General features: G+C 33.2%; 1 protein-coding gene across 7 annotated transcripts in view; it reads right to left on the bottom strand.

The window, feature by feature from the left end:
- Positions 1–302: 302 nt before the first annotated feature.
- LOC143258428 (DDB1- and CUL4-associated factor 6-like) overlaps positions 303–13,751 on the bottom strand; it is a 126,648-nt gene continuing 113,199 nt past the window's right edge. For all 7 annotated transcript variants that reach the window (XM_076517349.1, XM_076517351.1, XM_076517354.1 and 4 more), the window contains exons 17-18: positions 8,239–8,347; positions 303–3,431 (exon numbers count right to left, since the gene is read on the bottom strand). In XM_076517349.1, the coding sequence (XP_076373464.1) occupies positions 3,364–3,431; positions 8,239–8,347 (177 nt within the window). In that variant the 3' untranslated portion in view covers positions 303–3,363. The remainder of the gene's footprint in view (positions 3,432–8,238; positions 8,348–13,751) is intronic.

Below are 13,751 nucleotides of genomic sequence, written 5' to 3'. Positions count from 1 at the left end.
CAGCAACCAACCTACAAATTAAAGCATGTTTTATAATGTAATGTCAGAAATTTGACAAATTTAATACAGACATAAAATGAGAATAGAAACTTATACTGTGCAGTATTCACTGCCAACAAAGAAACAATCTTACAAATAACGTTTTAGCAATACAATGATGTTTGAAAAATTAAATCATTATGTTAAAACCAATCTTCTCTATATCATGCAACATTATTCATTGAAAGTAAAATTTTGTCACCCTGTATAAAAATCTTGATTACAGAAATATTAAAAGAGATTCATATCAGACAGAAGACTTCTTCACAAGTCTAAGTTATTTATTTTACTTGCATCTGTACAACAATAAAAACAATCCATTAGTGTAACAGATTAGAAAAGCAATAAATATGTAACAATTTGAATTTTCTTTCAAAATTGTAAATAATAACCAAGAAATCACATCTGAATTACTTAGGCTTTTTCTCATAAGCTGCTACCTTGTGTACACCTCCATCACCTAAAAAATCTAAGGACTCATCCTTCAAACCTAAATAATCTACAAACCAGTGGCAACTGCATTCTTATAAGTATAAATTATAAAGTTATGTTTAAAGCTTTTTTCAAAGTGAAGCAGGATAAACATCTTAATCATTTTTGTAGAAAATTATAACATTTTTAATTATGACTATCTAATATCTGGAACAATAAAATTATCATTCTTTTTTAACTATAAACAGTAATTGTGAAGGGATTTTCATAATACAGTCCTCAAATTTGTTTGTAAAAAACTATAGCATGACAGTTCATTAGGGGTTATTTTTTATTAGGGCTCTTTTTTTTGTCCTTCTAGTTTAGTTTTTCAAATATATTTTGTCAAGGTTTTCTATTTCCATGGTAACTTCATCACTGTTTAACAGGAATTTTGTTGTATTGATAATTTATAGAGAAAGAATGAATTTCATTATTTAAGTTTTTTCTTGCATATTAACAAGATCTTTGCTCAACATATTTTTAAAGAGCTAATGAATTTATACTGCTTTTCATTTCCTGCCAACAAAGCTTTATTTTTAATGGTTAATTACACAAATTACATGTGGGAATACCACATGATTTCCATGTAAGTTTACTACCATGTTAGGTACAATATTCTTACTTTTGAATATTTCACAAGAAAACTTGGTATATTTACAAATCTAATAAATACTGTTTCCTTCCACATTCCATATACTGGGCATGCAGATATTGGTTAACCTGCTATTTAGACTAGAAGCTTACACAACATTCTTACAATATTAGAATTGATTTCACATTTTAGTACTGAACTGTATACATTCTAAAACATGGTCCACAGAATCCAAAATATAACTCAGAATAAATAGTTTTTATATGTAAAACTATTTAAAATGTAAACTTTCAAACCACTAGTACACATTGGTTCTCAAACACGTACTTCCAAGTTCTTTCAAACCCCTGCAAACTCTCATTTTTTCTAATTGCAAAATATTACAGTACACAATATAATATCTGAATCTTTTAGAACATGTTATTCTAAATATGTTTTCAACAAAACAGTATCCTGATATATACACATTCCAAACCTAGTAATATTCAATGACATATTATCAGCTCAAAATTCCAGATATGTCTTCCAAATAACAATGTTTCACTTGTTACTTTCAGCTTATATTATCAAATGTTATCTTCACCACATCTCATGTTTTTCTATACAGCACTAATTTCTGCCTATTATATAAATTTCACTTGGAAACTTTCCATTAACAAGCCTTAAAATATTTAAGAATATGTTCCAAGAAGAGAAGTATTCTATTAAATTTTGAACCTTCAAGTGGTTACATTCAATTTTATTTCCACAGTAATGTCATAAGTATAAACATTTGCACTTTAGAGTCTTCAAATTTACAATTAGTTTCTTAAAGTTCTAAAGTATATGACAAGCACATACCTTGGAGGGTTTACTTCACATTAACTTGGAATCAAACCACTGTGAATTTTATGAATAAAAGAGAACCTTCTAGTCACACATTAATATGGAATCAAAACACCTTAAATGAAACTAAGTTACACATCAATAGGTTAGTATATTCTAGATAAAAATATGCTTGTTAATAGAGTCAATTTTTTTGTCACAATGAAAGGACTAATAACCTAAGTCTCTTTTAGTGCACAGGACTGAAAAAAAGGACTTTTGAAAAATAAAGTTCACTAGAAATAGGTCCACAATTTCAATAAGAATAAAATACCATTATATAATTAAAGGACACAGGTCATTAACCCTACACTTAAATAGTTCAACATTAATAACCTGATGAAAATAATTTTCAAGCAATTACAACATATTTTTTTGTTACATGTAGTAAAACCTTAAAAAAATATTTAGCAAAAACAAAAATTATTTGTTCATTTTTCATCAACATTATCGTGGTATTATTAACACTGGCAGGTAATTATAGACTTGTTTTTCTTCTTTCTCCTCCATCAAAGTAACTTTCAAGTAAAATCAACAGTACTTCTTGAACTGGTAGAAAATCTAGAAACAAATTATTTTTTGTTTCTATACAAAGTATTTGCTTTTTTAAACCCATGTTGATAAACTGGTTTGCTAGCTTTAACTTTGTACAGCCATCGTCTCTTGTGGTAGAAAGTTAACTGTAATATAACTCTAAATGAGATGCCATTGATCCAAACAATTCAATGAAAAGCAGACACTTCTTTTATTAATGTTTACAAGATCTTTCTCATAGAATTTCTGAACCACCAACTTGAAAGTTAAGTTGTTTTTTCAAATAACTTTTAACTTATATATATAATGCCTTTGTGATGCAGCCATTTAAAAATGCAAACTATAAAAGATAAAATTCATTTCATTAGTATTTAATTGTCAATGCATACAAATAATAACTGAAATATATATATTTTTTTTTACTTTTTTCACAGTCTTAAAAATCATGTATTTTGGATATCTATAATTAGAATAAGAAGAGAGAAAATTCACATTTCTATAGAAGACTGAAATGTACAAGTTTAACCAGTTCCTTATAAATTATAATTTGGATGCAACAGAAAGTACAGTGTTTAGATATAACCAACTCTGAAAAAGTGCTGTATTTATCCAAAAACAGGAAGACAGCAGACTGAAGTTAGAAGCAAAACATTTTAGACATAAATGTAGATGTTAGTAAAGCATTTTCAAAAAGAATACATTTAAAAAAAAACTCGTTTAATACAGTTATAGACGTATATTTAGCATAAACATGTATATCAGAATATATATATTTGTTCACAATAATTTCTCACTAATCTGTTATCACTCATTCAACTAAAAAAAAAAGTTAAGCATGTAAGTGAACACCACATGTGCAACTACTGACTACTATCTTCTGGCTCCTCTCTACTGTGACGTGCTGCTCGTCTCCACCCTGACAACCCACCTAAGTAATGGTCAAAAAAGAAAACGTTATCTACTAACAATTCAAATGCTTAAGGAAAAGTATCTCTTTAGAATACCTTTAAACTTGTTTTAATAGAAATACATTTTGGCCAGTGTCTTATCTCGGCTATTGTTTTTAATTTTGCTATAATGTCTACTTTATTATATGTTTTAAAATACAAGTATACTTTTGTCTGCCCATATACATAGTACAACCTTACAAATCCATTTACGTGAGATGCAACTTCATCCTGAAAAGGTCTATTTACATTCTAATAGTAATAATATTTACATTTTGACACAAGGTAAGCATGGCTAATTTTATTTGCATGTTAATTTCTTCTTTCATAAGTTTGTCAACATGAACCTGTAAAATTTCTAAGCACCCCACAATAGTCGTTTTCAATTGGCTTGAATAGTCAATCAACCATCATCTTTACAGTCTAAATGCATTAACTAGCTTTTAGTGATCTATATAGTTCTTATGCTGTTTACAAACAAAAACTTACCTATAAGTATTGTGTCAGTTAAGTTATCTCAAATTACAAAAGGAAAATAATTATGTAGGTTTCCTTTAAACAAACATCACTACACTTAATTCAAGTAAACAAGAGTTTTAGGCTCTCTAGCTTTAGATAATGTACATCAGCTCTTCTAATCTCAATAGCCTGAATAATAACAAATGTAGACTGACAGTACTACTACAAGCAATAAAGATATCAGTTAAGATACCACTTTTTTTCATGAAAATAAAGACAGTATTGTGGAAAGATAAGATCTGAGAGAACAGATTAATGAATTGAATATTTTAGTAAAGTTAAAATTTTCTCATACTGAAAATGAATTTCTGATAGGTACTTCTCACAAAATTAGGTATTCCTGGTCATTGCTGCCCCCTATATGCAGACTTTTTCTTTACACGTGCCACAAGTCTTCTGCTCCCCTCCTATTGTAATTAAGTTATTCCAACGTGTTTCTCACGTAAATCATCACGTGTCACTTTTCCATCAATTGGAGCATAGTACTCTCACGTGATCCTCTATCCAACTATCACTTTGTAGTTTGGTAGAAAATGGAAGAACTGGCAGTGTCGGTGGAGGAAAGTACCTATTGGAAATACATTTTCAGCATAGGAAAATCACAGCATCGAATATGGTACTTCCCACTACTCACAAGATTGGCTAGAATCCTGCATTAACTAAGAAGAGGGGCCAGTATGAGAGATAACAGATGTAATCCCTAAAAGCAACCAAACAAAACTTCTGTAGATGTAAAAGATCTGAAGAGGAGAACTTGTGTTAATTGGTTCATTCTAAATCCAAAATCTGCTTTCAGGGTACCTACATCAGGGTGAAAGTAGGATGAGGGTTCCCAGTCAAAGGGATGAACAACATTCTGATATATCACTCTTTGATAAACTGTATATCACAAAGAGGAGGGCAGTACATCATCTACACCCACAGAATACTGCTGTCCTACTCTGCACTGAATGGTTATAGCTATCTTTGTATGGAACCCATCCAATGGATTGAAAATGGAAAGTACTACGAACTACTATACTCTGCTAGAAGAAAAGAAGGGGTGAGCATGTGAAAAATAGGCCAGAGGAATGTCATTATCTGAGACAGTGCAGTGGGTTATCAAAAAATCCTATTTTGAAAAGCCTACCATATTGATGTATTCAAATGAGGTATGGCAAAAACTGACAACTATCCCCCTACTGTTATACCCAGGAAGTCCATGAGTGGTACAGTCCTCAACAGGCAAATTTATAAAGCGAAAATCAGGAAGTTATTCACCTGCAAACAATCTTGTGAAACACCCTGTGTGAATGGTGAGCACACTGCAAAGCCATGGAAAATAAAGCATTAGTCAACTTGGCTGTACAATGCAGAATTAGAATTACAAGAATTCCTGGTCAGACAACAGTCACAACAGAGTGGAATACCTGTATGAAGGATGGATTCCTGAAATAAAGCATTAAAAGAGATTACCCAGTCTTAGAGTTGCACCTAAGTTTGAAGAACAGCCACAGGTAAAAGGCAAACCCTAGGAAACTAAAACCATGATATGACGTAAATAATTGGAGATGAAAGTGTTAATGGTGGTCCACATGCTTGATAGCAGAATTTCCTAAAAAGGCCAATGAAGACAAAACTGAAGGAAAAGGCAAAGTGTTAAATCTTAGAAATTATTTTGAACAAAGTCTGATGGAATAGGGAACAAGGAGGAATAAGCCAACTGTATCAAACAATGAACCCACTTTATAAGGGTAGAAGAGTACAGATCTCTAGACAAAAAAGAATGCCACAGATTAAAGAGTAGGAGACAAGAACCACAGAAGGAAGCCATGTGAGCAATATAGCAACAAAGGGCACATGCCACACATAGAAGTCTATCCAGGTCAAGATGACAGTAGAGATGATATATAGAAGGAAACAGGCAAAACGGAGGAGTTACCCTTTCAAGCCACTGACGTTTTTCAGAGGAAGGAACAATCCAGATAAAAGAAAAGCAAGGTATGGTGGTAAAGAGCATTGATGGAGAACAATTCTTACAATTCCACAAGAAGCCAAAAGAGAAGGAAATATACTTTAAGGGAAAGGTGAAAAATAAAACATGAGAAAAAAGGTTCAACAAGAGGGAAAGTAAGGGAATGGAGGATAAAACTAACATCCCAGTCTTGTAGCGTAGGTCGACAGGGAGGATGATGAATACAGAAGGAACAGATTAACATTGTAAGGACAGGTGAAGTAAAATCTCAACAGTAAAGGAACAGATGAAAAGTATGGGATAAAGCTGCTCAATCACCTCAAATCAAGAAGGCCAAAGACTCCCAGTCAAAAAACACATAAGAGAAACTTGGAGACACCAACATAGTAGGGTGGAACAGATGGAAATTCCTAAATGTGGGACCATGTATGAAAGACTTTCCACTTATGTTGATATATTTCCATGGTAAAAGGATGTACAAATTGAGCCAAATGAAAAGCTACAAGATTGGAAAAAACAGATCTCCTCACTGAGGGCCTAACAAGAGCCAGGTGTGAAGATAGGATGTTAACTGCGGAATGTAGAACAAGTAACTAGGATTGACGAAGGAGGTTGACGAATAAGGGAAAAGGTAAAGGAGGGAATAAGTGGAGTTGGTGCAAACAAGGAAACCACAGTTGGGCTAGCCAATAGAAAGCTATCACAAGAACAACAACCTGGCACAGAGTGATATGGATTAGAGAAACTACCTGATGAAAAAATCAGATAGGAGAATAAACATATAGGAATTTGTGTGACCCCTTTTGGCTGAAAGCATTGATAGACAAAGCCTGAAGATGAGGTACTGGGGACTATAAGAGGCATAACTTGTGATTCAGGGTAGTGGCAAATGACCTGATGTCAGGAAAACCCTACAGATTGCAAAACTACCAGAAAACAAGAGGATGGAGGAAGTACTTCATCAGATGCATCTTGTTGCTGTGGAAAGGATGATCTGCCACTAGATTGAAAGCATCCAGGACATGACATGCAATTAAATGAACGTGATGCACGCAAGTCCCGACAGAGCAAATCCAGTGTACAAAAACAAAAGGCATCTCGACTGGGTGCCACTTTGGTGATTGATTTATGCCACCACCATCAAAATGTCAGAACAAATCATCAACCGGCAATGTCTACTTAGAGATGGCTAGAAGTTCTAGGACATTGATACATAATAACTGCTTGTATACATACCAATAACTCACAGCATTCTGATGATCAACTTATGTACTCCAGCTCTGAAAATATGTAAATTTATATGAGAAAGCAGAAGCGAGACTCTCACTTATGCGTGAGTCTCGTCCAACCACAAAATCAGATCATCTACCAGGTAAGGAGGAAGTACAATTGGAATCCTGAGCAACGTTCCATTGATCATACATGGTCCACAATCAGGAACAAGACAACAAATGTAGAGGTAAGGAAAGAGAGAATGTACTCAGAAAACTCCCTCAAGATTTCTGTGAAGAGCCTTAAACAGGATATAAATTGTGGAAAGATACCACAAAAGAGTCATGAAGGTAAAATGTTGGCAGGAAAATTAGGCACAAGTTAAATTAACAGAGAATTTAATATAATAATAGCATGACAATATGCATGAAACAATGTCCTATAACTATCACAATTTTTCTGGCTTTCTAACTATGTAACAAAAGCCATTAAAAGTTGACTTAAGTTCATCAACATGTCTCACTTAAAAATAAATTTCAAACTGAAAGTAAAATAGACAATTTTTTTGTTCAGAAAAACAACATAATATAACATGTAATTTGACAGATTAAAACTTTGGCTTTCTATTGGTTATAAATAATATAGTATTAAACATTGGAAGAAAACTGCTGGCAATTTATAAAACAGAGGATGTAAGAAGTCGGTGTAGCAAGAGGGGTCTGGTTTTCTAGTTCATGTCTCTGTAATCAAATAAGATTGAAGACTATAAAAATATGCTATACTTGGACAATGACAACATTATATTAAGTAATTCACAATAAATTTCTTTCTTCTTATAGTAATGGTAAATAAATTAGAGAAGAGTGGATACTTAGAGAGAAAATGTCACAATTCACATACTATAATATCAGAAAATGGATTACTAGTTATGTTTCTTTGTCAAATTTATTTGTATGCTATAAGAGAAAGCAGTTTAATAAAATTTTGAATGTAATTCACAAAAATATTGTGTAGAAAAGGATACTGTAGCAAGAAGGTTAAATTTCAGAATTTCCATTTTCACTGACAGAGAATTCTCAAAACATTTAAGTTTCTATGCTTACCTCCTGATCTGAGCTGATTCAAAGATGCTAGCATTCTAATCATAAAGGATGCAGGTACTGTGATTGTGTCCTTTGTTTCTTCTAACATAATTTCATTACGTCGCATAATCTGAATTAAAAAAAGTTTCAGTATTACACAACCTTCTGAACTTCTGCACTAGGATAAATGAATATTAGGCCTACTGACAAGAAAAACAATTTCATAAGTAATGTTTTATATTAAATTCTACAACTAAAATAAATAAACTTATAAATATTTATAAAATGTATGGAAACATTAATTTCCTGAAGCTTCACATGATCAATTTTAAATTACTTGTAATTTTACACCCTGTTTGAACCATTACATTGTATTTTAAAGCTGATCTATTTTATCTGTTCATGTAATTTTTAATTTATTACTTTAATCATACAAAAACTACTTATGTAAAGTAATGAAGGGAATGCTGATAAAAGACGATTTTTCACTGAATTTAAAAGTCCTATTTTTACTCTTAGATCATCATGATTTAAAAATCTGGTCTTTGATGAAATATGAAGAGTATGGGAGATAAAACATGAGAAAAAAACCTGCAATAGTACCTGTAATTGTTCATACATTATCAGTTCAGTTAAAAAGCAACAAAAGGTCTTTTTGCATTAGAAATATTCCAGTGGAAAAGACACATCACATGCAAACATCATATAAATGTTCAGTCATGACATATGTCAGCAACAAACAGCAGGTACTTAAGCTAGTCCATGTAGACTTGCTTTGCTGAATAATGTCACGATAAAAAAATGAACTGAAAACTAATGAATTGGCTGTTCCAACTGTGTTTAAAGTTTCTCTAAAAATTAGCATGTTACATGTAAAGTTTATATTAATTTTATCAGTAAAATGCTACATAGATTAATCTATGAAAAAGAAAATTATACTTCCCTACCTTAAAAAACAAAACCTGTGTCTTAGAAAAATATATTACCTTATGCTAAAACCTAAATTGCTACCATTCCAATTTCAAAATGTAGTTAGAGATGGAAACATCTTTAAGAGAATGAGAGAAAATATAAAATTACATTGGAAATAGTACTGTGAGAATTTATATGAGAAGAAAGAAGTCAGACAAAAAGAGATCCAACTGAAAGTGTGAAGTTGAACCAAACCAAAATGTCAGTGTTACATGTCTCCAACTGAAAGCTTGAACATTCAATTCCCAGCTCCAATATAAGGTCAATACCTAACTCCTACTTCAACAAAAATTTCAGTGTTGTATACAACTGCACTACCTAACTTCAATATTCTACTCCAATCAAGAAGGTCAGTACCCAACTCATAAACCTAAGTGCCTAAACCTATTAACTTCCACTTCATTCCAAAATATTAATGAACAGTAATGGCTCATAACAGCAGCTTATATTTTTTCCCCTAAGTAAAATATACTATAATTTTCCTTTATGACATTTATTAACAGTATTGTCATACAAGCTAGTATTTTAAATGTGATTACTCTTTATCTTGATCACCCCTGATGGTTCTTCATCATAATAATGTGATCAGTAATGCCATCTTGTGACACTAACAACAAGCTCTCTGTTGAATAATACTCAAACTATGATGTTATACCTTTTATTGCCACCTAGAAACTTGCTCCAAGCAATGAACTATCTGATTTCACTTATAAAACTATGACCCCATCATCTCTGCCCTCCCTCTGAGGTAGCCAATCAGTACCTTGTCTCAATGTTCAGGGTAACTACTTATTTTCATAAACCTGTTACTTGAGTTGACACATTCGAAACCATAACGTGTATTGTAATAAGTTTTCCACAGACGACAAGCTCTTCTAAAGTTTCATTGTCACAGTTTTTCATCAGTCAAAAGACATGTTACAGACAGTTGAGGAGAATTCAGGCATGTTATATTTTTCAATGAAAAGTAATTCTATGAGAAAGAAGTTCAAGTTAACTGTTTTTTGTGTTCCCTAAGTGAGACACACTACATTATTCTTTTATTGCTACCTTCATTAACATAATTCATGAGATAGTTAAAATAAATCTAAATCTATTACTTTAGAGTTTTATTTTTAATATAATATACTTAATATAAAAGAATGTTTTGCATGTTTAGCTTAACTTGTTTATTTAGTGTTAAACCTGGAAATCCTACACTGCTCAAATCTCACAAAATATTATACAAATTACAGTTGTAAATATTGTTAACAACAAGGGTTCCCTCAACTGATGAAACAATGAATTTTAAACTTTATAAGTAGAAAGATAAGAAAGATATATCTACTTAGCTATATCAAGGGTTGACAACCTGTGGTTCTTTAACTCTCTCACTGTCCAATTATTGAATGAGAGGTTACAGGCATTGCAGCTCTAAATATCTTGCACTTTTAACAAATTTGAAAGAAGCTCTTCTTGTTAATTGGTTTGCTGAACTATAAGCTATAATGACAGTAGGTTAATTTTTAGTTTTGCTCTAAACTTCCAATTATAGGCTCTAATCCAGAAAGACACTAACATTCACTTCAGCCTAGAATGTCAAGTGTCAAACATCTCACTACTGCAGAGACATGTCTCACTTTCAGCTTCACTCCATAGTGTCAATATTACACTTGATATACAGTTCAGACAATGACTGTCAGTGCTATGAAATACTTCAACACACAGTTTTAACATCCAGTTTTCAGTACCAGTCCAGAGTTAGAAGCTCTTATCCAGTTCAAAATTTTAAAAGTTAAATACTCCTCCACTAAATAACTTCAACCTTAGCTGTCAGCAGCAGACCTGTGTTAATATCTAACCTCTATCCACTCAAAACTATCAATGTTAAATATTACTCTACTACATAGTTTCAATATACAATTCTCAACACTATACTAGTATCACTATTTCTCACTGCTTGCAAGACTATCATTCAGGGGCGTAGATCCTGGGTGGATGGGGGGATACATCCCCCCTTCATTTTAGGTGGGGGATATGGTGCATACAATCATCCCCCCCTACAGTTTGGTCTGTTGAATTGTTTTATTGCATCACAGGCCTACAAACTGTGTGTTTGTTCTTGTGATTCTTGTGTTCTTACCAATTGAATTACATAATTAGGCCTAGGTGTACGCTTTTTCAGTAGCCGAAATGTACATCTTTAATATAGGCGTGCTTCTAAGCTTTTCAATCTAAGTTATAGTTCATAAGTATCAGTCAGTAGGGCTAGGTATACATACAAGGCTTGCAAACACTATCACAGAATCTACCGTCTTGTATGTAGTGTAAGATTAAGTAAAATTTTCATCATAATAGATTGAACACAGCATGAAATTGAAAAATATTACTCCCAAGTGTAAACTCCTGTGATCTAGATCTGGCAGGCCATTTGCAGCTTGTAGCTGCATCAATCTTATATGTACATATGTAAAAACGGCTTGTTTGAATTGAGAAAATATTTTACGTAGAGTTCGTTCCTCTACGTAAAATATTTTCTCAATTCAAACGAGCCGTTTTTACAAATATATTTTTCTCTACAAGTGGGTTTTCTCGACATCACTGAATCTTATGTGTATATTGTGCAGTTTTCCTACGCCATTTGTTCTTATGCATGTCTAGCCGGTTTTATTGTTGAATGCCTTACTCTCCTTAGCTGCCAAATCCGCTGATCATAGTGTACGTTTAGTGTACACAGGTTCGGGCCGTTTGGATCCAGACATGCCCTACATCACCCCCCTCTGCTCCCTTTAGTCTGAGCCTCGATTTTACAACAGGGCTCATTAGACCTGTGTTTGTGGCCCTCATTAATCCATGAAATTTCAGATTATCACTGCTCTCTAATAAAGAGCTGGTGCTTTATGGTAAAAGAACAATATATTCTCTTATCACAGATAGTAAAAATATTGTATTTTCTTGCATAATTAGAACACAAAAGGAGCGATTTCAACGGCCTGAAGCCTCTACTCGAATTGTATTGCTGGTTTTTGTTTAGGTGTTTTTATTTAATAGACGTGCTTATAGACATTATATCACAATGTGTTTACCTTTTGATGAGCTTTAACAGGAATATAATATATTTGTGATTGTTTATGTATTTTTCGAGAAACTTGCAATTACTTCTGTTGTAACTAGCATACATTATTGTCCCAGCAATGCCCAGGCAGTCAGTCGGCTCAGTAGTCACTGTGAGGTTCGAGCGTTCGACTTAAATACATTTTACAGTTCAGTCCTACTTCCATTCTGTTCTATCTTCGTTCGTTGTACATTAGAGTTTTTCAATAAAGACTGTATTTTAGCCTGTTGAGTCATCTGGGAAACAGATTCCAATTATGACAAGCAAGTATCTGAAACTTTCCAATATCAGACAGTTCTGCAAGCCAGTTACTAGTACTACAAGTGACAATGCAGATGCAGATAGTCCAACAACCTCAAGCAAAGGAATAGAAACTTGCCATACAGTGGCAATACCATGTTCATCAGAGGACGAGTCTAAAAATGCTCGTGCAACTATTGCACATCATGAACCACCAGATAGTTGTGAAACAAATTTGTGCACTAATGAAAAGTCTGACACTCCAATTACCAATTGGATTACCAAGAGATTACCAATTTGCAAATTGAACAGTCCACATAAGTGGTTGCAAAAATCATCCCCCACATCGGGTGCAAAAAATCTTCGCCCCTGCTGTCAATGTTACATACCTTTCCACTACAAAACTTCAACTTTCAGCATCAGTCCTGTGCTAATATAATGAATTCCTACAACCAGTATTATGTATGTACTGTAACTGGTATCATAAGGTGAATGAAGTCTCCTGAGCTCAACCACAGTAACAGAGAAATGAATCACCCTTCAACTGGAATTACCAAGAAGGGGGCATCTACTGGTCTCACCTGTAGGAACTGGGTATTATCTACCTGAACCCAGTATTACAAAAATAATCCAGTACTGGTATGTCCAGCTCCCATCAACATCAGCACACCTAAGATTAAGCCTCCATGGGGTAAAAGGAAGAAAAGTTCCCATCTCTGCCTTCTTCTCAACTGAATGGAGTGATGTGTAATGTTATGGTGCATTTTCTACACTCATGTGGAAACCTTCATGGCCCAGTACCTTAGGAACTGAGAAGTTGCAAAGGCTCTCAAACTCCATTCCAGGAAGAAAGGGTAAAAGGCACTAAGGGGTTCAAAAAAACCAAAGAAAAAGCAATGGGTGAATGCAAAATTGATTTTGAAAAGTCTATCACTTCTGATTTATTGAATCATGATAGTCCATGATATCCCACAAAATAAGCCACCACTAAAATTGTAGAACACCCCCACTTCAGCAGTATTATAAACTTGAAGGTATTCAGTGCAGATTTATAGGAAAGAATATCTGATCAGGCAACACTGAGTATGATCCAAATATATATCAACTGAAAATGAGGCTACTGAAAGAAATATACCAGAAAAAAGATGTCAACCCACGTTAAAGTTGAAATGGTACATGTAGAACTGCTACATGAAGTTAATAATATCCACCAGAGGACACAGCCAGA

Source organism: Tachypleus tridentatus, chromosome 8 (assembly GCF_004210375.1).
Source record: "Tachypleus tridentatus isolate NWPU-2018 chromosome 8, ASM421037v1, whole genome shotgun sequence".
In the NCBI taxonomy this organism is placed as follows: Eukaryota; Metazoa; Arthropoda; class Merostomata; order Xiphosura; family Limulidae; genus Tachypleus; species Tachypleus tridentatus.
Note: the sequence above shows the minus strand (reverse complement) of the source record. Positions and strands in the feature narration are given on the sequence as shown.